General features: G+C 34.9%; 1 protein-coding gene across 8 annotated transcripts in view; it reads right to left on the minus strand.

Moving 5' to 3' along the window:
* AHI1 (Abelson helper integration site 1) overlaps positions 1-25,041 on the minus strand; it is a 233,237-nt gene that overhangs the window by 61,590 nt on the left and 146,606 nt on the right. For 7 of the 8 annotated variants that reach the window (XR_008380181.1, XR_008380180.1, XM_053591642.1 and 4 more), the window contains one exon: positions 12,332-12,387. Coding sequence is in view for 6 of the 8 variants with exons in the window: in XM_053591642.1 (XP_053447617.1) it covers positions 12,332-12,387 (56 nt within the window). In the remaining 2 variants the exon portion in view is untranslated. Of the gene's footprint in view, positions 1-11,067; positions 11,249-12,331; positions 12,388-25,041 lie in introns of those variants that run through there. The other variant, XM_053591646.1, reaches the window with a different exon arrangement.

The raw sequence follows: 25,041 nt of genomic DNA on the forward strand, positions 1-25,041 counted from the left end.
TTCTGAACACAATAATTAAGAAAATACCATGAAGGCTATGTTAACCAGTTTGATGAAAATATTTCAAATTGCGGGTGGTGCCTGTGGCTCAGTCGGTAAGGCGCCGGCCCCATATACCGAGGGTGACGGGTTCAAACCCGGCCCTGGCCAAACTGCAACCAAAAAATAGCTGGGCATTGTGGTGGGCGCCTGTAGTCCCAGCTACTTGGGAGGCTGAGGCAAGAGAATCGCTTAAGCCCAGGAGTTGGAGGTTGCTGTGAGCTGTGTGAGGCCACGGCACTCTACCCAAGGGCCATAAAGTGAGACTCTGTCTCTACAAAAAAAAAAAAAAAGAAAATATTTCAAATTGAATATAAAATCAGCACATCGTACCCCATGATTGCATTAATGTACACAGCTAAGATTTAATAAAAAAAAAGAAAAAAGAAAAAAGAAAGGCAGTGATTTGAGGAAATTTCTCAAGATGTAAATGCTTTTATTAAGAGAAAAGAAAGACATCAAATCAATATTTTAAACTTATACTTCAAAAAGTAGAAAGTGAAAACTAAAACCAAAGCAAGCAAAGAAAAAAATAATAAACATTAGTGTGGAAATAAATGAAAAAACAAACAGAAAAGGCATGGAGAAAATTAATGAAATAAAAGATTGGTTCTTTGAAAGTTCAACAATATTGACAGAACTTTAGCTGCTAGACTGACCAATGCAGAAAAAAACAAAAGGTAAGACCAAAATTAATAAAATCAAGAATGACCCTTGATTGCACTTATGTACACAGCTATGATTTAACAATAAATAAATAAAATAAAAAATAAAATCAAGAAAGAAAGAGAAGATATCACTATTGTCCTTAGAGAAATAAGGATTATGAGTATATTATTAATTCTATGCTAACAAATAAAACAGCCTAGATGAAAGGAACAAAATCCTAGAAAGACACAACTTAAAAATCTGAATAGATGTATCAGAGTAAAGAGGTAAAATCAGTAATTTAAAAAAATGTCCACAAGCCCAGATCTAGAATGTATAATTTGTAAATTGCATCAGATATTAATTTCACAAACTTCCAAAAAGTAAAAGAGAAATGAATACTTCTTTATTCACTGTATGGAATCATAATTACTGTAATCTCAAAACCAGATAAGAAACTTACCAGATCAATAGTCCTTATGAAGATTGAAGCAAAATCCTCAACAAAATATTTACAAGCAGAATCTACGACATGTGAAAGGACTATACACCAAGACCAAGTAGGATTTATCTTAGGTATGACAGGTTTGTTTAACACATGAAAATCAGTCAATGTAATAGACCACGTTAATGGCATTTAAGATAATAAAAACACTAAACAAAGTAAGAACATGGAGGATTTAATTAATACTGTCTTCACAATTTTATCTATAGATTCAATATAATTTCCATGAAAATTCTGCAGAAATTGAGAAGGTGATTATAAGATTCTATGGAAGGCTGGGCAATAAAGCGATACCACCAATTCTATAAAAACCAAAAATTAATCAAGTGTGGTAGGATGAACCTGTAGCCCCGGCTACCTGAGTGACTGAAGGGGGAGAACTGCTTGAGCCTGGGAGTTTGAGGCTGCAGTGAGCTATGATCACATCACTGTACATCATACAGTCTTTCTTAAGAAAAGTAAAAAGAATCTCTAAAGAAAAATAAAAAGAATAAAGTTGGAGGACACACCCTGATTTTAAAACTTCTACAAAGGCATAGTACTTATTAATAAAGCAGTATAATGCTGACATAGGATAGGCACATAGATAAGTGCAAACAAATTAACATAGTGACCTTAAATTCATGGTCAATTAATTTTTGACAAGAGTGCCAAAAAGCAGTTTTTTCAATGAATGGTGAGGACAACTAGAGAGCCATATGCAAAAGAGTAAAGTTGGATCTCTAACTTGCACCAAATTCAAAAATTAACTAAAAATAGATTATAGGCCTAAAGATAAGAATACATAAAACTCTCATAAAAAAATAAGAGTCAATCTTTGTGGAGTGTCCTATACATAAGGCACAAATGAACAAAAAACAGTAGATAAATTGGACTTTTTCAAAATAAAAAATCATTGAATGTTGAAGGATATCATCAAAGAAGAGAAAATACAACCTATAGAATGGGAGAAAATATTTGCAAATCATGTATAGTAGGTGACTGGTTCAGGAGCCCTACAGATACCAAAATCTGCCAATGCTCAAGTCCTTTATATAAAAAAAGTATTTGCATAAAACTTACACATGTCCTCCCATATACTTTAAATCACCTAATACAATGTGTTATGTAAACAGTTGTTATGCTTTGTTTGCTATGTTCATTTTTGTATTCTTATTATTTATTTATTTCTGATCATTTTTAATCTGTGCTTGGTTGAATCTGTGAATGCAGAACTCATGGATATGGAGGACCAACAGTAGCTAATAAAAGACAATTCAATAATAAAAAGAGAAACTTAAGTATATATAATAATACCACATTTATATAACAGTAGAACCTCCATATTTGATCACCTCCCTACATTGACCACCTCCTTAAATTGACTTAGTTTTCACAGATCAGACATGTACCACACGAACTCAACGGAAGTTCCTTATGTTTACTACCTCTGTATGTTGACCAATTTGTTATGGTCCCTTAGGTGGTCAACTTACAGAGGCTCTAGTGTAGCTTACATAATTACTCAATTTATTTTTATATAATTTATAGAGATATTTATATGTTATATGATTACCATATACTAATTGCTTGATAAGAATGAGGTATAACCTCTCCCTTTCCCTCCCTCCCCCCCAAAAGAGGTATAATTACAGTAGAACCTCTGTAAGTTGTCCACTCAAGGGACTGTAACAAACTGGTCAACACACAGAGGTGGTAAACATAAGAAAGTAGGCTTACTATACTGACACATATACGTGGTTAATGTCTGGTCTCTACAAATTAGGTCAATTTAAGGAGGTGGTCAAGGTAGGAAGGTGGTCAACTATGGAAGTTCTACTGTATTACTATTCAACTCCTAAAGTTCTGTGAGTGTTATAGATGAACAGTGTTTTCTATGGAAACCCACAGCTATAAATATGATCATATTTTCCAAACTAAATACTGGTCTGGTATTATCAACTCCATTTCTGAAAATAAAAATGTATTTTGGCTGGGTAAAATAAGCTCTGAATTCTACACCCTTCATATGTTAATTAAACAAATATGATTTATATAATTCTATAATAAAATATAATTATAATTTTCATTTCACAAATAGAAAATGAGAAAAGGATTTGATTTAGACATTTCTCCAAAGAAGATACACAAATGTCACTTCAAAAGGTGCTCACATCATTAGTTATAAGAGAAATGCAAATCAAAATCATGAGATACTACTTCCCATTCACTAGGATGGCTATAATAAAAAAGACAATAACAAGTGAGGATGTGGAGAAACTGGAACCCTCATTCATGTCTGAAGTGACTGTAACTTGGTCCAGCTGCTTTGGAAAACCTTTTTGGCAGTTCCTCAAATGTTAATAATAGAGTTGCTATAAACAGCAGCAATTTTACTCCTAAACATATATACCTAAGGGAACTGAAAACTTATGTCCATGAAAAAATCTGTATATGGATTTCATAAAGCATTATTCATAATAGTAAAAAATGGAGGCGACCCAAATGTTCATCAGTAGGTTAACAGATAAACAAAATGTGGCATATCCATATAATATAATATTCTTTGGTCATCAAAAGGAATGAAATTCTGATACATGCTATGACCTGGATGAACCCTGAAAACACTATGCTAAGTAAAAAAAGCTGTACACAAAAGGCCACATAGTATACGGCTGCATTTACATGAAATGTTCAGAATAGGCAATCCATACAGCCAGAAAGCAGATTAGCAGTTGTCAGGGGATAGGCAGAGAAGGAAAAAGAAGGGGATGACTGCTTATGAGTATGGGATTTCTCTTTGGAGTAATGAATGTTTTAAAATGTGATAGAGCTGACAGTTGCATAATTCTCTAAACATACTAAAATCCACTGAACTGTACACTTAAAAGGGTGGATTTTAAGCTATGAGAATTACTTACAAATAGCTGTCATAGAAATTAGTGTTACAGGAGGTGAATTTTTTTTTTTAAGAATAAAGTAGTACAAGCTAAAATATAGATGAGAAGACTATGACTCTCCATGTCAGAGGAGAGAACCTGGATCATGGTTATGGAAATGGACAAAAGAGATTAAACCGTGGAAATATAATCAAAGGAGAGAGCAACACACGTGGGACACGAGAGAGCTGGCTGAACATCTTACACCAACATATCGTTGGAAGGACAAAACAGCTGCTAGTCCCAGTGACAGAAAACTAAAATGGAAAGATCCAATGAAGGCCTGGAGAAGACCCGTTTTTGGTGTCCTTCAGGTTTCCAAACGGTAACAGCTTTTCTAGTAGAGTGGAGAAAGGAAAGAATAAGACTAGAACACCAATAGGAGAGTCATTCACACTTAGGTATTAGCTAAAAGTTAAGTGTATACAGTGAGCTTGCCAAATGGGTCTCAAGAAAGAGAGGAAGAAGCCCCATTACCTCATTTGAGGGTGATACAATTACCTTCTCATTCCTCACTCCTTTTCTTCAAACAGCTGTCTGTGGCATGTGGGTAGCATAGTTTGAAGTGTAGCAGGTGTTTGTAATTTCCTTTCTCAAGGTCACAGGTGACTATCTCAGTGTACTAGAAAAACCACAGCTTCTGGGCCCCCTTCTTCCCACCAAACCCCAAGGTCCCCTTCTCACATCCAGATTACTCTCTGCTACTTACATGTTTTTAACCCACCCCACAGCTATTAGAACTGAAGGGCCACTATTCCTAGGAAATCAGCTTTGATTCTATCTGTCCACTAATCTCAAGTCATTATCTGTTTGAAACTTCTTGGTGGGTAAACAAGATCTTTTCCAAGAAATATTTTAGAAACTAGCACTCACAGATAACTTCTGTAACAGGTTTACTGACAGGGAGGAATCTGTACTTGACTGTATCCTCTCCTCATATCAAGATCTTCATGCACTTTTCAGCAGTCATTTTGGTCAACTTCTTAGTTGTCTCCACTTACATTACCACATCGCCTAAAAAATCTCATTTAAACTCACAGTGATGTTACAAACATTAGATAAGATAACATACAGTATATACTAGGCCTTTTAAAAATACTACGTATAAATTGTTTCACAAGTGCCAACTGCTGTTGATATTACCTGAACTGCTCCCAAATTCTACAAAATCTGCTCTGTGCCACCACACAACATTAGAGTTTAATGGTTTATTCACATAAATTAATTCTGCTTTAGAGAGTTGATACTTTTGGCTCATTTATCATGATGCATTAATATATTTAATTTACATGTTCCTAGAAGACCCTTCAAAACTGTTTATCTCAGTTTCCCCCATGGCAAATGGTAATAATAATAATAATACCTTTATCTTATAGAATTATAATGACATTCAAGTGAGATCAACAACATAAAACACTTTGCATAGTGCCTAGTAAATATTAAGTGTTCAATAAATGTTAGGTATAATTATTATTATTCAACTCCTGAAGTTCTTCAAGTTATCACAGAGTTTTTTTTTTTTTTTTTTTGGTACTTGGAAGTCCAAAATGAAAGGAATAGTGTTGTGTAGTAAAGTATTTCTGTAAAATACCTGCCACTATAAATGTGATCACATTTTCCAAACCAAGTATAGATCTACTAACTTCATTTCTTTTTTTTTTTTTTTTGGCCAGGGCTGGGTTTGAACCCGCCACCTCCGGCATATGGGACCGGCGCCCTACCCGCTGAGCCACAGGCGCCGCCCTACTAACTTCATTTCTAAAACCAAAAATTCATTTTCAGATTTGGTATAATAAACTCTGAATCCAAAAAGCTCCCTCAGAGAAGTCTGTCCACACTGCCATAAGATATTAGTACCTTTGTACCCTCAACAGCCTTCCCTTCACTCCCATTCAGAGAATTCCTATAGCACTCAAAGGCAGTATCAAATTCCTACGCTTGTGCACAAACTGCCTTGGTGACATGACATCCTTCTACTACTGCTCTCACTTTGAATTGCTACTAGCATACCTAATAATAACATCCTTCTATTATTGCTCTCGCTATTGAACCGCTTTGAATTGCTACTAGCATACCTCTCTATTTCCACAGTCCTTTCCTTGGTCAGAACCTTATCACCTCAGATGTGGATTTCAGTAGTTTCACAGCTTACTTACCTTCTTGCTATCTCTACCACCTGCAGTTTCATGAGCTGCTTTTATTTTAATCCTTTTGAAACATTACCCCCTCGATCATATTATTTTCATGCTCAAATGCCTTATTAAAATCCAGTAATCTGTCTAAATAGTGGCCACATCACTTTTTCTGTATCTCTTCAAATTGCCTTCAGACTGTCTACCCATCTAAAACTGTGTGCACTTTCCCTCTTTTATGATCTTTGGTCTAGAACATCCTATTCCTTTTTAAATACCATCTTGCCTTTAACTTTCTTTGAGATCTGGTTTCGTACCTTCGTATTCTAAAGAGCCTTCCCAAACCATTCTAGTCCTGGGAATTCCTATAGCACTCAAGGGCAATATCAAATTCCTATACTTATGCACAAACTGACACGACATCCCAGTCATTATTGCTCTGAACTTTTATCCCTTTCCTACTTTAGGATTTAGCTACTTAAAGATTACTTTGCTAATGAGACCAAGAGCTACTCAAAGACTTAATTTTTTTTTTTTTTTTTTGTAGAGACAGAGTTTTACTTTATCGCCCTCGGTAGAGTGCCGTGGCCTCACACAGCTCACAGCAACCTCCAGCTCCTGGGTTTAAGCGATTCTCTTGCCTCAGCCTCCCGAGCAGCTGGGACTACAGGTGCCCGCCACAACGCCCGGCTATTTTTTGGTTGCAGTTTGGCCGGGGCCGGGTTTGAACCCGCCACCCTCGGTATATGGGGCCGGTGCCTTACCGACTGAGCCACAGGCGCCGCCCTCAAAGACTTACTTTTTTACAATACATTTTATAAAGACATGTAAAACCAGGTTTTCTACTTTTTTTTTTTTTTTTTGTATTTCTACTTTCTCTATGCCACTTCCACAGAGGTTGGTAAAATACTACCCTATGCACATTGTATACCTATTGTTTGTTGATAATTTAGAGTATAAATTTAGTTTATGCCCCTGTTACAATATAGTCCTCCAATGATATAAAATATTCATAATTTTAAGTTTGTTAGGTTAGCAAAACAAAATGAGAAATAAAGGGAAAAAGTCTGAGAAAACCCTAAATGTCAGTGGAGTAAGCTAATGGGAAAAAAATTCAACATCAGTTTTATAATTTATAATGACTGGAGACAAAACTAATACTTGGATACTTAAGAAAAAATATTATATTATAGATAATCATAAGTGGTCTTAAAAAAAACTATGTACCATTTTGTATTTTATATCTGAATTTTAACAGAACCACTTTGGATTGCTACTTTATTGATAAGTGAAAACAGGTTCTTTTATGACTTAAGTTATAAAAGCTTGTAGTTTATCGGTTCCCTCTCCACCCTGCAATTACCAACAGGAAGAGATTGGCCATAGATTCTATTTTATGAGTTTTATAGGGGCACATTCACCCCAGTTTACATACTATGAATTCCTGGAAAATGCTATAGATTATAGAAAATGAAATGCTTCCTTTGAAGAAAAGACATTTATTTGAACTCATGTATTTATACATAACCAAGTTGTCCAAAATATTATGTTAAAATAGGAAATAACCATGTTTTACATGAATATATGTATAAAAGTATATTATACTAAAGTATAATAATTCAATGTGTGGCAATCTTGTGAACCTAAAGAATGAGCTAAACAATGATAATAATCTAATAACAACTACTAAAAATGTTGCAGAATAAGTACTGATAACAAATAATCCAAAAGGTACTCAGAATGAAATTTAATTTGTATGATGCAGATCAATGTATTCATAAGTTTAGTGTTAAGCAACATCACGAAGATCTGAGAAATATTATCAGAATAACAAAAACTAATGCTAAAGTTTAATATTGATACAAATTTATGTGTCAAAAATTTATCAATCAGCCCTTAGAAAACATGAAGTGAAACTACAGAATGAATGAATACTTTGTTTCTTATAAATATCAAGAATTTAGCCTTCCAATTAGATCAGGATGTTTTAAACCCTAACAATTAAAAGAATACTTGGATATAGGGCAAATGTTGCATAATTGGTATAATCCTGATGAGACAATTTGGATTTTTTTCAACCTTCTGTGGTAGATGTGCAGGCTTCTGTGAAAATGCAAGCTGTAATTTTATCAACTACCAAGAATTCAAATTTGCTCTCAGTACCAGTTGTAGGGTCACTGAATAAAAACTAGGAAGAAAGAAGTAATACTGGTGTTATAGATTTGGAATGTAGGAGCTTTACCAAAATTTTAGTGATTCATTAGAATATGCCATATTGATTTTATTTGAATTTTATCATTTCAATTTTCTCTGGAAGAGATTCAAAAACAATACTTAAATCACTAAAAATTTTTTAGATACAGTAGAACTTCCATAGTTGATTACCTCCCTACATTGACCACCTCCTTAAATTGACCTAATTTTCATAGATTGGACATGAACCACAAGTACTCAATGTAAGTTCCTTATGTTGACCACCTCTGTATGTTGACCAGTTTGTTACAATCCCTTGGGTGGTTAACTTACAGAGATACTAACTACAGAGCTCACCATGTTTTAATGTTTTTTATGTGTACCTTAATTCTTTCAGAAAATATGAAAAACTATGGGATCTGCTGTGTAATATGATTATACATTAAAGGACAGATATGTTTTAACTATATTTCTAGGGGGAAAACTTCCTTATGCTAGTTGCTATTTCTTTTGATTTACATGTAAGTCATTAATTTACAGTAAAGTCTGTGCTGACTTAACTATTAACTAACTTTTACACCTGCCTTTCAGGGTTCAGACAATAACCTCTGATTAATCTGAGGCTGATATTATCCTTCACTTACTATAAACAGGTGCAGAGGGTCGAGTTCTTAAAGCGGCATGATCTAATTACTTTCATACCTATGCCTCCATAAAAGAATCAACACCAGTCTGTGTCCAATGTCGCTCCCGCAATATTAATATCAGAAGGCAAAAAATGATCAATGTACACAATGTTAAATGTGTAAACGACCAACGTACACAATGTTTTGAAGAGACAAGGTTATGTTAAAATAATTAAAAACCCTGGCAAGCTATCTCATGTAAAGACAACTGAGATATATTTTTAAATATGTAGACTCAGATAATTCATGAGTCTCATTTTATATTTCTTTTTTTTTTTATTGTTGGGGATTCATTGAGGGTACAATAAGCCAGGTTACACTGATTCATTTTATATTTCTTGAAAAAAAAAACCTGAAAATGGACTCTTAGATGTGAACAAAATTTTAAGCTTAACATGAGCTTAAAAACAAATGACAAAAAAGAAGTGATGATAGGAAGTAAAAAGGAGAAGTTTGATTCTTTCTGATGGAGGGATAATGCCAGGTAGGGATATTCTTTTTCACTTTCTATTAAAGGCATTGGCAAAACAGATATGGTACTATTTATGTCAGAAAAAAAAATTCCCAATTAAAAAAAAAATCAAAGTTCATGTAATAAATGAAAAACAAAAAGGAAACAAGTAAATTAAAAAGAAAATGAGAGAGAATATAGAACAAAGGAACAGAGGTGGTTTTGTTCTCAGGCTAATTCACGTTTACTGAAAAGACACTGCATTTTATTACAGTGCTTTAGAATCAAACTCTCCCCTATAACCATGTATTTACTGAAAAAAAAAGTTCACTCAGAATTCCAACTTGGAATGTCAAGAAACATATTTCCTTGGAATAGAGCTTGAGAAATTATCATTTGCTCATTTCCCTCATCTGCTGACTGGCTACAACTAGCATCTAGCACTCTCCTAACTCCAAGGCACTCATGGCAGAACTTGGAGCACAAGGGACATGGTAGTGATAATGGGTAAAGAAGTAAGCTGGGAACTGGGGGTTGGGTATGGAGTCAGAAAGTCACTCAGGGCTCCAGCCTCAGCCATTCTAGAATCTTGGCCCACTCCTTTTCTATTTTTTTCTCAGATATCAGGAGAGACTTAATTCATGGTATCTCTCTTTTTGGGGCCAATAGAGTATGTTCAGGTTATAATTATTCTACCTTTGTTAAATTTTTAGACAAACTCCTTCCTATTTTTTTTACACTAAACATTTTCTTCTCTTAAATACTTTAAAGAAATAACAGAACATAGGTTCAGGGGTAGAAATTAGTAAAATTCTATTTCTGTGAAAATCAGACTTCACCTGTCCTGGGCACCAGAGGGCAGTGGGTAATAAACAGATTTTGTTTATATTTAGAAATTATGGAGAAAGGGCCAAGGTCAACAGTCCACTAGCTGGAGGACACTAGGAAAGAGAAGTGAACACTCTTAGTTTGTAGTAAAGAGATAGAAGAAGAGTAGCTAGTCCTACCTCAGAAAAACATATCAAAAGGAATCTCAGCTCAAGTCAAAATCTGGGGAACTATGGGAATACATGTCTAGACCAAATACATTAAAACTTACTGATTGTATTAATATGCTAGGAGGTATCATTTCATAGCATAATCAAAAGACAAGCAATACCTAAATTATGCATTAGATTTAGCTTCTAACTCCAGGATTCATTTTGAGATCATTAGGGCACTAATATTAATACCATTATTTCTCATGATTTCATGTGGATTAGCTTCTATTACTTCACTATTTAATAAGCATGGGTATCTACACTCATCCTAGAGCATTACACTTTTTTGATTTCCAAAATGTACAAACAAAATAGAAATGTAAACACAGGTGCTACAGGAAAGCCTTTATTTATTTATTTATTTATTTATTATTATTTTTTTTTTGTAGAGACAGAGTCTCACTTTATTGCCCTTTGGTAAAATGCTGTAGCGTCACAGCTCACAGCAACTTCCAATTCCTGGGCTTAGGCGATTCTCTAGTCTCAGCCTCCCGAGTTGCTGGGACTATAGGCACCCGCCACAACGCCCAGCTATTTTTTTGTTGCAGTTTGCCTGGGGCCAGGTTTGAACCCACCACCCTTGGTATATGGAGCCAGCGCCCTACTCACTGAGCCACAGGTGCTGCCCAGGAAAGCCTTTAGGAATAAAACACATTTCAAAAGTATGTAAAATAATCCAATGGCTGAATACATTATTTAAATATATTAGAATAATAAATTTTTCTTAGTTGTTAATCTTCAATTTTCAAATATTAAAGAATACATTTTACAATGTTATGACTACTCCTTCGGGAATATATGGTATAAATCATCCTATGAATTTTTCAACTGTGATGAAAGATTAGCAACTAATACATATTTCATACAAATATTATATTCAGAAACTAAAAGGGAAATATAATTCTCTTTTACATTATCTTCTATAATATTTTTTAACATAGTAAATAGATACCACGTTCAATGCCTTTTATTGTCTGACAATAATGGAAGAGGGATAAAAACAAAGCAACCTTTAAGAAATAAAGCATACTGGCCTTCTCTATTTGAAAACATTCACTCTAAATAATGACACTAGTACACAAAATAACATTCATTTTTAAACAGGGATAAATCAATTTGCATACTCTGAGAGGCCAAGGCAGATGGATTGCTTGAGCTCAGGAGTTTGAGGCCGGCCTGAGCAAGAATGAAACCTTGTCTCTACTAAAAATAGAAAAAAAAATTAGCTGGGGGTTATGGTGGGTGCCTGTAGTCCCAGCTACTCAGGAAGCTGAGCCAAGAGAATCTCTTGAACCCAAGAGTTTGAGGTTGTTATGAGCTATGATGACACCAGGACTCTCTCCAGAGGCACAGAGTGAGACTCTGCTCTGCCTCAAAAAAAAAAAAAAAAAAACAAATCAATTTGCATAAAATCTTACATTACTTTATCAAAATTATAAATTATTTTTAAGTTAAAAGCCATTCATAAAAAAAAAAAGCCATTCATATAAACAAGTACATATAAAATACCATAATACCTTATTTTCATATATCTTGGCAAATATTAATAAGTTTTCTTCATTGATTAGAAACGTGAAGTTAATTTTCTTACAGAGATATAACTTCTGGCAAAGGGAGGTTATAAGAGTTTTCTACAATGACGTTTTGTGTAACTGTAACCAGTATCATCTTAGAGTTTTATTTTATCAGTTTTAACAAAATAGAAATAGATTGCCTTACCGTTGGTGCTGTATCTATTTGATAGTTACAAGGCTTTCTTTTTATGCCAATAATTCCTGTGGAAAGAAAAGATCGTGAATATTTGATTATTATGTCCATCCATTTTATTTTGAAAACACTTTTGTCAGTAAGACATGATTCATACACCTTATGAGAAAAAAGCCTTATTCATATGGTAATTTACTTTAAAGTTGTATCATGAATTCTTTGGTCAGAAACAGTTGGTGAGTTTAGCTAACTAAGACACTCTTCAGAAGGTTAGCTAAGCTAATTTTCCCATTCAAGTGGCATCTAGCAATAGCACAAGGAGTGTCCATTTGCTTTTAGCTCCAAAATTATACCATTAACTGGGCTCTGCTGCATTTCTTCTATGAAAGTTTTATTTCTGACTCAAGGTTATGAAGTTTTTATAAAGAATTTTCACAAAAGTTATGAAAGAAATCACTGCTACCCTATTTTCTCAAAAGAATAAATAAATCTATTTGAATTTCACTTTGATCATCTGACTTCCTATTATGACATACTTTGCTATTTATTCAATTACCATGGAGTATCTGAAGCAAAAAAGTCTCCCTGGTTCTTTCTTTAAAATGATGGCTAATCTTGGGAAAATTCTTTTGTCAGGTATGGATTTATCTTTTAGTTGCCAATGTCCTCTACTGCATTTCTTTCTTAACAGCTTATAATGTCCTCTACTGCATTTCTGGAAGAGGACATTGTAAGCTGTTCAGGACATAACAGACTTCATCTCATCTATAAAGATACTGGCACTATGCCTACCACTAAATGACAATAAATGTGAGTCTCATTTACTTTCTAATCTCTGTTCACCAGCAAACTAACATGTGAATTAGGGTATTAGAATAGTTTGTTCATATAATGCTAAAGGCTTTGGATCTAGTTAAAAGTAAGAACTACAATGTCTGTTAATAGCAATTTGCAAAATTCCTAGTTGAACCAAAGTGTTAGTTCTTCTTTTTCAAAAGCATTTAAAGTGAGAGCAACACAAAACAATCACTTTTTATCACTTTGCAAGAATATGTTCAAAATGGACAAAGCATCATGAAACATATTAAAATAATATATAACTTCTGCTTATTCATGTGCTGAGAATTTCTGACTATAGGTTAGCACTGCTAGACATATAATCAGTAGAGACTGGAATAGAAAACATCTTCCCTCATACTGACCAGAAGTAAAACTCTACTTCCATTTAGTTATATTGTTTTTTATTTTTTTCTTTTCTTGCTTTTGATCAATTTCAGCGTATGTGCACTTTTTCCCTCCACCTATTAATCCTAAATTTCTGTTTTTAATTACTGTATTACTGATGTTTCAGTTCTGTTGTAGGTTACCTTCTGGATTCTGACAGTAATAAAATACAAACAAAATGTCCAAACCTCCTTCTAACCAAGATACTATATTTACCAATACCTCATCATTAAGATTAAGCTTTTAGAAGGCTTTTACTCCTTTATTCTTCTATGTAAGTTTATATAGTTAAGTTTAAATAGATGAAAGTTTGTGAGCATTTGTAGAAATGCTAAGTACGAATTTAAGAAACAAAAAGAAATAATATTTTTCTTCATGCCTAACAGAAAAAACTAAGGTTTTCCCGTTTTGAGATTTCTGCTCTTATTCAGTTGTCATTTGGTTAGAGTATAGGCAGTCCCTGGGTTATGAATAAGATGTGTTCTGTAGGTTTGTTCTTAGCTGAATTTGTATGTAAGTTGGAACAGGTGCATTTACCTGTTACCTGTAATAGGCTCCATTCGTAAGTGTGAGTCACATTGATATAGGACAGGTGGCGCCCCAGTCAGCTGGGGGAGCTGAGGGACAGACCTGCTGCCTCCACCTTGGTGGTATTGGTGTGGTGGCAGCGGGCAGAGGAACCAGCTGGCTGGAGGGTAGGCAGGGGGCCCCTTATGCAGGAGGCTCTTGTAGCTGGAGGGGCCAGACAACTGCTGAAGAGACACCAGCACCTTAGGTTTCCCTCCCCTTGCTCTGGGGGCTGAACAGGGGACCCCCCCCATCTCCTAGGCCTGGTCAATTTCATGTTTCCTAGGCCTGGGAATGAAAGGGATTGCAGCCATTCATTTGGTACTGCATCCCAATAAATGTCACTATAGAGGACTCATGCGCAGAGGATTCATGCATGCTACATGTAACTACAGATGACCCCAAAATGTAACTACAGAGGATCCTATGTGACTATATATACCCCTGGAAAAAGAGCCCGGGGAGACAGGAGAGAGAGAGAGATTTTTCCCGATTTGGTTTCTCTCTGCCAGGAGCTCTGGAGTTTCTGTATTCTTTTCTATAGATAGATCCTGCCTTACCACTGATCTATTGTCAGTGGATTAATTCTTTGAATCACTGAGACCAAGGACCCTACTGAAGATGAAATTCCAGTATCAACATGTCAGTTGGATGTTTGTAACTTGGGCACTTACTGTGATAGCCTTTCTTCATAAGTGTGAATTATACATAAGTCAGACACTCATAACCTGGGGACTGCCTGTACTCTAAATCCTTGTACATACAAATATGCCTTCCTTTGCTGATAGATAGATGCGATACTTTGTTTGAACAATGGATTTTTGGATAAGAAATCCTTTATCCTGGTAGTCTATATATGATATTATACTACCAGCCAGCTTCTGATTTTTAAATGAGACATCCAATGCTTATCTAATTTTCTTTCCTATGCAAAGAACCTGTTCCCTCCATACAGAAACTTGTGATATTTTGCCTTTACCTAGAAAATCAGGAATTTCATCAGGGTATAACCCAGAGTGTCTTCCTTATCATTGATCTTTCCTGGAACTCGATAAAAACTCTTTAACCTACAGAGTCTTGCTCTTCTGCTCAGGGATATTTTATCCTATTATTTAATTTTTCAGCTCAATTTACCATCATGATTTTATATATGTGATAATCCTTTTAATTAATCTTCCAGGTGAACATCTTCGTTTTAACTCTAATGATTATAAAATGTGAAATCAGGTGTTTTAGTTTCTTTTTAGAGATCTATGACGAATAAGGGAAGAGGCTGGCAAACCCTAGAGATTCCATCAGAGAATAAAGTTCTTCCAGGATTTCAGTGCCTGTATGCCAAGACAAAGGGTAGGGGTCGGAAGGCTCTGTTCTACTTAGTGTTAAGCAAGAACCTAACCAGGCCTCTTAGGTGTAAGCAGGCCTCTTCCAAAAGTGTGGGTTGAAAAATAAGTTTTCATAGTTCACTGAAGGCTCTTGGGCAATAGAAACTCTAAATTCCCCTGGAAACTGGCTAGATCTCTCAACTTGATGTCTGTAGTACATCAAGGAGTTAGTACATCCTACAGACCATCCTACAGACTCCTAGGAGAATTGATTTCCAGGCCCAGACATTGGGAAATGGCTATAACTTGCAACTGATGAGACCTGAGAAAAGCTTACTCCATTAGCCCAGCATTGGGGTATCAGTTGAACAGGTTTTTGATTTTGTTTGTGGTCCCATCTTACTGGGCATGAATAGGCAAAGAAAACTAAATACTTTCTTAAAGAGCTTCAGCAATCTGAAGGAGATCAAATAAACTAGAACTAGCAGTGGCACTGATGCCAATGGAAAAATAAGAGGGTCTCTTAAACGAAAACAACCGACAAAACCAACTATTAAGTATTTTAAGGTAGGTAGTTAACAAACAACAAAAATAACCCCATCTTCAAGGAAGGAAACAGTGGCTTTCAGAAAGTAAATCAGAAGGTAGAAAACATTCCCAAGGTCACACAACCAGTGAGCAGTGGTACCCGGACAGAAACCTACGCATCTAAGCCACAAACCCTGCAGACCCATTTATGCGTTTGTTTAGATCCTGTGGTCAGGGCCTGATTTTATTCATCTTCATATCCATAGTGCCTAATCCAAATGCCTGAAACATAGAAAGTCTTCAAGAGTTGATTTAAATTCATTGAATGAATATATTCTCCTATGTCATGTCCACTGGGTTCATATGCTACAATGCTGCTGTGTTATTAATCATCAGAATGCATCAATTAATGTTCTGAGATTATTTTTTAAAATGTCATGTTACTATTTCCTTTGGTAATGTTCTTGATGCAAAAGTGAAATGCATTATAGTCATGTGCCGCATAATGACATCTCAGTCAACAACTCACTGCATGTAACACAGTGGTCCTATAAGATTTTATTTTTATTGTACCATTTCTATGTTTAGATATACAAGTACACACCAATGATAATTGCTTACAGTATTCAATACAGTAACATCTGTAAAGCAGCGGTTCTCAACCTGTAAGTCGCGACCCACAGGAACTGTATTAAAGGGCCATGGCATTAGGAAGGTTGAGAACCACTGCTATAAAGGTTCCTAGCCTGGGAGCAACTGGCCATATTATGTAGCCCAGGTGTGTAGTAGGCTATTACCACCTAGGTTTGTGTAAATGCACTCTATGATGTACACACAATGACAAATTACTTAAGGATGTATATATATCCCAATATACTCCCATCATTAAACAACACATGATTGTACTTAAAATTTTTCTGAAGGTTGCAGATAGTGACACAGTCTAGAGAAGATAATGGAGGAAATTTTATGTCTTAGGAGACACTCTTACTAAGTTTGTAGAAAATCAGATCATGATGTTTTACCTCACCGTACCTGACTAATCTGAAGTGCAGAATTATATATTTTTTACTTTCCACAAACCAACCTCCACCTCAGGACCACGATCAAAGAAAGATAAGACAAGGACAAACAGACATATTGCAAAGTAAAAATAGGCAGGAATATGGGGTCAACTGTGAAGACAGAACACACATCCAGTAATCTTATGTATTAATACCAAATGATTACGGGCCCCACACTAAGCCAAGGCACTGTGCTACATGAAAGAGAAAGTTTATCTTCTTAGGAGTTATTTGTTTCTGGCAACTCTATACCTATGCACTCTCTGTCAGACTTGGAAATCCCCATGAATCTCTCTACACAGAACAGAGAAAGAATTATGCTTTCACTATTTGTGGCTGTGAAAAAATGAAATAAAATTTATTTTATTCCAGAAGAATATGGTTGCAGAAGGGGAGGTTCTTTTCTACTAGTTTAGTGTAAAGTTGTCTGTGCTGAGACTGCAAGCCCTTCATAAAAATGGGAAAGGAAGTAAAACTATGTTTTTCAGATAATAAAATTTTATACCTTGAAAATTCAAAAGAATCAATACTAAAGCTAACACATCTAGGCTAGGTGTCATGGCTCATGCCCATCATCCTACCACTTTGGAGGCTAAGGCAGGAAGATCATTTGTAGTTAGGAGTCCAAGACCAGCCTGATAAATACAACAAGCCCTTGTCTCTACAAAAAATAGAAAAGTTAGCTAGGTGAGTCCAAGCTGCTGCTACTCAGGAGGCTGAGACAGGAGGATTGCTCAAGTCCAGGAGTTCGAGACTATGGTGACCTATGATGGTGACCCAACAAACAGACCCAACTCCGATGCAGTCTGTCCTAACCAACAGACGGACACCCTGCCTCAGTTAAAAAGAATATATAACTAATAAAGCAGAAAGTGAGCATAATATAAAAGTTAATATTCAAACAAATGTGAAGATGTAATAGAAGAGAATACCTCATTTATAATCACAATATAAAAATACGTAAGTACAAGAAATATACAGTATGAAGAACACCTTAAAATGCTTCTGAAAGATACAAAATTATAGGAGGTCCTCAACTTATGATGGTTTGACTTGATTTTTTGACCTCATGATTTCAAAACAATATGTGTTCAGTAGAAACTGTACTTTAAGTACTCATACAACCACTTTGATTTTCACTTTCAGTATAGTATATAAGAAATTACAGTCTACACTTTATTATAAAACAGGATTTGTGCTACATAATTTGGCCCACCTGTGGGCTAATGTAGATAAGTGTTCTGAGCACTTTTAAGGTAGCTTAGACTAAGCTATGATGTTTGGTAGGCCAGGTATATCAAATGCATTTTGATAATGGGTTTGTTGGGGGCATAATCCCAATGTAAATTGAAGAGCATCTGTCGTCCTGACCTGAACAAATTGAATGACATCCCTGGTCTGTTATAAGACAATCAAACATTATATAAATGTTAATTCTCCACAAGATAATCTATGTCTCTTCATATGATTCCAATTTAAGGGAAAAGCTTTTCCATATCACATGACAAATTGATTCTATATATAAAAATACATATACAGAGGATGCTAAAAAAATGTATACACATTTTAGGAAAGGAAAAAACTGTATTAAGTTTGTAATACTCCAGTCATATATGACTTCTATAATTATAAGAGGTGCTCAATGTCACTTGTATTCATTTTTTGTTATTGTTCTATTTTGAGAATTACAATTTTCTTTTCTTTTCTTTTTTTTTTTTTTTTGTAGAGCCAGAGTTTCACCTTATCACCCTTGGTAGAGTGCCATGGCGTCACACGGCTCACAGCAACCTCCAAATCCTTGGGCTTAGGCGATTCTCTTGACTCAGCCTCCCAAGTAGCTGGGACTACAGGCGCCTGCCACAATGCCAGGCTATTTTTTTTGTTGCAATTTGGCCAGGGCTGGGTTCTCACAGTGGACATATGCTTTTTTGGCATGCTCTAGAACATGCAAAAAATAGCTAAAATATTCCTGCGGAAAAAAAAAAAAAGAGCAACAATTGGAAATAAACATGACAAATAGCAATACATACCATAAAAAGCCTCTGTAATTAGAACAATGGAGTATTGACACATGACCAGACATGGAGACTAGTGGAATAGATTAAAGTGTTGGGAAAATGATCCAAGTACATATTGGTAAAAAAGGGAAGAAAATTTAAAAATATATGGCATTGGGAAAACTGGATGGATATTTTGAAAAAGAAACTGTATCTATAACTTACAATATATGCACTGCAAAGTCAAAAGCCAAATGACAAAAAGGGAGAAAATATTTGTAACTTTTATTATCGGAAAGTGACAAGTCTCCCTATTACTTAACGCAAAAACATACAAATATACAATGAAAATAATGTTATAGTTATACCAGAATTGAAAATATCAATAGAAACTACTCATTGATTTTTAAAAACTTCATTTCCTACATAAGTTCACTGAAAGGGCCTAGAAGCCATGATTCTCCCCAGTAGCAATAAGTGTACTTAGTCCCAGATTTTAGTTTCTAGGTTGCAGTATCCATTAACAGCACCAGAGCTCCTTGGAGAAATGACTGATTTCAGCTCTGCGGTGAAGAACATATAAGATGAGTCTAGGACATCATAAGCAAGTAAGTGCTCAAAGGCTTACTGGACACAAGAACAGACATGGAATGGGCTCTCCTTTGCCACCCCTCTGGAGACAATTTGAGCCACAGATAGAAAATGATAGTAAGGAAGTAAAAAAAAAAAATCCATAGTACTCAAACAGAAAGAGAAATGAAAAAGGAAAAAACAAAACACTATTTGACAGAAGAACACCAGCCAATACATGTAGAAGTGACAACAGCATAGAAAACACCATTTTGTAACCCCTCCCCACTATGACACTCAGTTCACACAAGGATCATCCGTGAATGATAAAACCTCTAAGCAGTCACTCTAAGCTAACTCTAAGGCTCATTAAGGTTGGAGAAAAAAACATTCATGTGGTCTCAAAGTATCATGTCACAGATTACACAATAATTACAAAGAGAAAATTTTATTTTTATAATGGGAAAAACTGGTATTTACCACCCTGATTAAGGATTATAAATTGTAAACTTAGTTACACCAACAGTGGGACAACCTGACATATGCTGCCTGGTATGATGCAAAAAAGTATATATCACCTATTGAATTTTTGCCAAAGAAGTTTTGCCTGAATATAATCACAATGAAATAGATAATTCCAAAATGTAGGACATTTTATAAGACAAATGGCCCATTTTGACTTTTAAAAAAGTCAAACCATGAACACCAAAAGATTCTGGATTAATTGAAATAAAATGAGATTAAAATGTTCTAACAATCAATGTAAGAGTGAATCTGGACTGGATGCTGGATAAAATAAGCAAGAGAACAAACAAGTGCTTAAGACACTTTTAACACAAACAGGGTATTCTGAATATGAACTCTTTGCTAGATTAGAGTCTTTGTTATTTTTCTTAGGTATGATCATGGTACTGTGGTTATATGGGAAAAACACTTTCACAGATGTAAGATGAAGTTTTTGGAAGAAGCAAATGTGAATTTAGAGGTTACATTTTACCTTTTATTTTTTTGTGGTTTTAAAAAATTTGAATGAAGTTGGGGGAAACATTAAAGGCCTCAAATAGACATTTAATAATCATATAGTAGGCAAGCAAATCTTCAGTGGTTTTGAACACTGCAAAATCTTCCACATAAGCACAGTAAACTGGTTTTAAGTTCTTATTGAAAAAATTTCTTATCATTATTTAAAAACAATTAGAAAACAATGGACTCCTTTCTCAAATTTGGATTTATCAGACAACCTTTTTAAAAATAAAAGTTCAGGCCGGGTACAGTGGCTCATGCCTGTAATCCTAGCACTCTGGGAGGCTTAGGCTGGTGGATTGCCTGAGCTCACAGGTTCCAGTCAAGTTTGAACAAAAGTAAGACACCATCTCTAAAAACAGCTGAGTATTGTGGTGGGCAACTGTAGTCCCAGCTACTTGAGAGGATGAGGCAAGAGAATGGCCTGAGCCCAGGAGTTTGAAGTTGCTATGATACCACGCCACAAGGGCAACAAAGTGAGACTCTGTCTCAAAAAAAAAAAAAAAAAAAAAAGTTCAAAAATTAATGCATGAATGAGTAACTATGATAAATTTATTTTATCATATTTATATTTTATACATTGATTGGTCTACTTAAAAAAATTACTGTTTATTAAAAAGTAATCATTTTCAGGCAAAATTAGTATATCAAATCAGAGGTATGAGTTATATATAATTCTTTGGTATTAGTTTTTGTTCTTTTACAATTAGAAAAAAGTACATTTCAAAGGATAATTTATTAGTAGGAGCCACTCTGTATGTATTGCCAAGATTGGCTCTGCTAACTGTTGAACATGTGTGACCTTGGATAAGTTATTTGCAACTCATACTTTCTGGGAAGGTCTCCTGGGATATGTTAGTCTTTAATGATTTGTGCTATTTATTTCCAAATATTAGTCAAAAATTAAATTCACAGCAGATCTATAACTGACTTTTCAACTAATGCCCAAATAATTTAATTGTGCTAACAAATAATCAAATACCAACTATATTCATTCCTACTTAAAACTGCCAAGAACTGCATAGTTTTTAGTATTTGATAAATTTCTGCAGAAAGCTCTAAGAGGAGATTGAAGTCTGTTCAAACCACATCCTTTGTGACATGCTCTACATATCCAATGTGAGGACAGTTATGTATATTTGTATAAAGGCTGCTATATAATTATTATATTGGCAAGGCCAATAAACTTCAAATCTGTGTGTTCAATCCTTAAAATATAACTTAATATCTGTCTTTAATATTATAATATTAGTTATAATAAGAATGTTAGAGTACCTTGAAAATCTTAAGTAAAAAAAGATATGAAGAATATATTATAATTTATATATTTCTTTTTATTCATATTTATTATTGCAGTGAAGACATTTTTTAAAAAACAAAATTAAAAAGCATTACAGATTTTTAAAAAATGACATACAACACCAAGAAGCTTCCCGCATTTTCCAGCTTCCTCGATTCTTCCCCTTACTGTCAAACACCCAAGCTACTGTGTTTTCCCGAAAATAAGACAGTGTCTTATTTTAAGGTGTGCTCCCAAAGATGCGCTAGGTCTTATTTTCAGGGGATGTCTTAGCTTTCCTGTAAGTAGGTCTTATTTTCAGAGGATGTCTTATTTTCGAGGAAACAGGGTATCTACTGCTTAGTCCTCCATAACAGTTCTTGGTGTTTTGGTTTCTTTTTTTTCAATTCCTCTTCCCGCTTATCTCATTAACTCCTGTGGATTCAAATACCACACATATGACAATGATTCTTTAATCTGTTCTCATGCTGCAAGCCTATAATCCAAACTATAGAGTACAGTTTGCAGCACAAGGCTTGACTCATAGTAGGATATTTAATAAAGGAGGTTCAAATGCAGAAGCAAGCCATTAAATATTTTGTTCCAGATGTCTTCTAGGCATTTCAAATTCAATATATTCAAAATATAATATATTATTCAAATCAACATATTCAAAGAATAATACATTATCTTTCTTCCTACATTCTTGTGTTTTACTCTTTTCATTTATGGATCACCATCTACTCATTTACCTAAATTAAAAGCCTCAGTCAGCCTCGAATTCTACTCCTCTACCCCTTACCACTCACATTTCAAATCTCCGTGTCAATGATTTAACATCTCTACTTTCTTACGTCTTTCTCCCACCTCAATTATTAAAATCATCTTTTAACTGGCCTTCCTAGCTGGAATATCCTAACACCTTTCATGATGGTTAGTCCTCTCTCTTGTCTTAAAACAATACCGCCTTCTCTAAGAGACCTTATTCTCTCCTCCAGTGCAGAATTTATCATCTGCACTCTCCAGTATACTTTGTTCATTTCTCTTATAGCAAATATGAAACAATACAATGCCATCCACCTTCCCTTTTAAAAATATGTCCCCAGTGAACACTGGCAGTGCAGGGGGTGGGGCTGAGTTTTGCTCTTCATTCCTACAAGGTTCTGTATAATCTAGCCCCAGTGACCTCCCTTGTTTAACTTGTCCTCTACTCTCCCCTTCGTTCTCTCCAATCCAGCTGTACTGACCTTTTTTGCTGTTCAAAGTACATACCAAGTACATTCCTGTATCAGGATCTTGGTTAGGGATACCATTCACCCAGACAGCATAGCTTGCTTTCTTCTTTAAACTTTTGCTTAACTGTCAGCTTTTTTGTGAAGTTTTCTTGGACCACCCTATTTAAGCTGCAAGCTAACCCCACTAACGTGACTCCCCTTTCCTGCTTTTGTTAAATATTCTATTTTTATTTATAGTTGGCACTTTGTAACCATGCATTCTGCATCCATGGATTCAACCATGAATTGAAAACATTCGAAAAAAATTGTGTCTGTACTAAACATGTGCAGAGTTTTTTGAGTTATCATGCCCTAAATAATACAATGTAACAACTATGCACATAGCATTACATTGCCCTATATATTATAAGTAATCTAGAAATGGTTTAAAGTATAGAGGATGTACAGAGGCTATACGCAAATACTATGCCATTTTATATCAGGGACTTAAGCATTATGGGTTTTGGAATCTGTGGGAATGAGAGTGTTCTGAAACCAATCCCCCATGGATACCAAGAGACAACTGCATTATATCTGCTTACTGTCTTTTTCCGTTAGAAGGTAAGTTACACAGGATATGGATTTTTACCAATTTTGCTCACTGATACATTCAGAGGACCTAGCCGTGCCGTTGACAAACTAAGTACCCATTGGGTATTTACGGAATATATGAATAATCTTGCATTCCCAGCACCTGCATGTGTAGGCATGAACTGTCCTTTGTAAGTAAAATGAAACCAAAAACCAATAAAAGTACAAATTTAAAACAAGAAAGGATTTAATAATGAAAAACATTATTTTGTCTATTATATGTACTGGTATGGTATTGAGCACGTGGGAAAGTAAACAAAGGGGGAAACATTTAAAAAAATCCTAATTATGCCATGAATTCTTCTATAAAAGTTCAGTGAGTATTAAGTACATTAATTTGCCTATATTTATAACTGCCTTTAAAATTAGTTTTTTTTGTTTTTATTTTTGTTTTAAGACAGGGATTTGCTTTGTTGCCCAAACTAGAGTGTAGGGACATGACATAGTGCACTATAACCATGAACTCCTGGGCTCAAGGAACCCTCCTGTCTCAGCCTCCTGAGAAGCTGGGACTATCAACTAAATTTTCTATTTTTTTGTAGAGAGGAGGTCTTGCTGTGGCTGGTCTCGAATTCCTAGCCTCAACCAATCCTCCTGCCTCAGCCTTCCAAAGTGCTGAGATTACAGATGTGAGCCACTGTGCCTAGCCAACATCAGTTTTTATAGTGTTTTACTTTCACCTCTTTGTTAAATCTTCATTTTAAAATATAGATTAAAAAGACTGAGATGACATTAAGTATCAAGTTTCACAATGTCACTACCAAAGAAAAAAGAAAGAGGGAGAACAAGAGAACCACCCCCCAAAACAAGTTGTGCTGATTCTGAGTTGGCCAAAACAAAAACTTGTTCACATTCTACTTTTCTCAGAATTAATGACAATGAGATGTAGATGGCTTGATTCTTTAAGAAATAAAATAAAGGTACGTATGTACAAAAAACACATATACATACAAACATATCTACGTGCCTGAGCATAGACATTATGAAATGAACTGGAGTCTTTTGTAAGTATTTACTCACTTACTTTTAGAATACGAGAATAATCTGAGGAGACTATTTGAAGAAAGCTGCATAGTTACAAGACTTGTGTCACATGAGCCTTATAAAATTTGGAAAACTCCTAAACTCCTATATTGTTCTATATTGCATAAACAACATTTAGAATTAACAGGAAATGAAACTAAGTGCATATTATAAGGATAATCTGCTTAATCAGATTTATTCCTTTCTCTGTGTTCCCACAGTGTTTTATGCACATCTCCTGTTGAACTCTCTACCTTTAT

The sequence above is a fragment of the Nycticebus coucang genome, chromosome 5 (assembly GCF_027406575.1).
Source record: "Nycticebus coucang isolate mNycCou1 chromosome 5, mNycCou1.pri, whole genome shotgun sequence".
Taxonomy (NCBI): domain Eukaryota; kingdom Metazoa; phylum Chordata; class Mammalia; order Primates; family Lorisidae; genus Nycticebus; species Nycticebus coucang.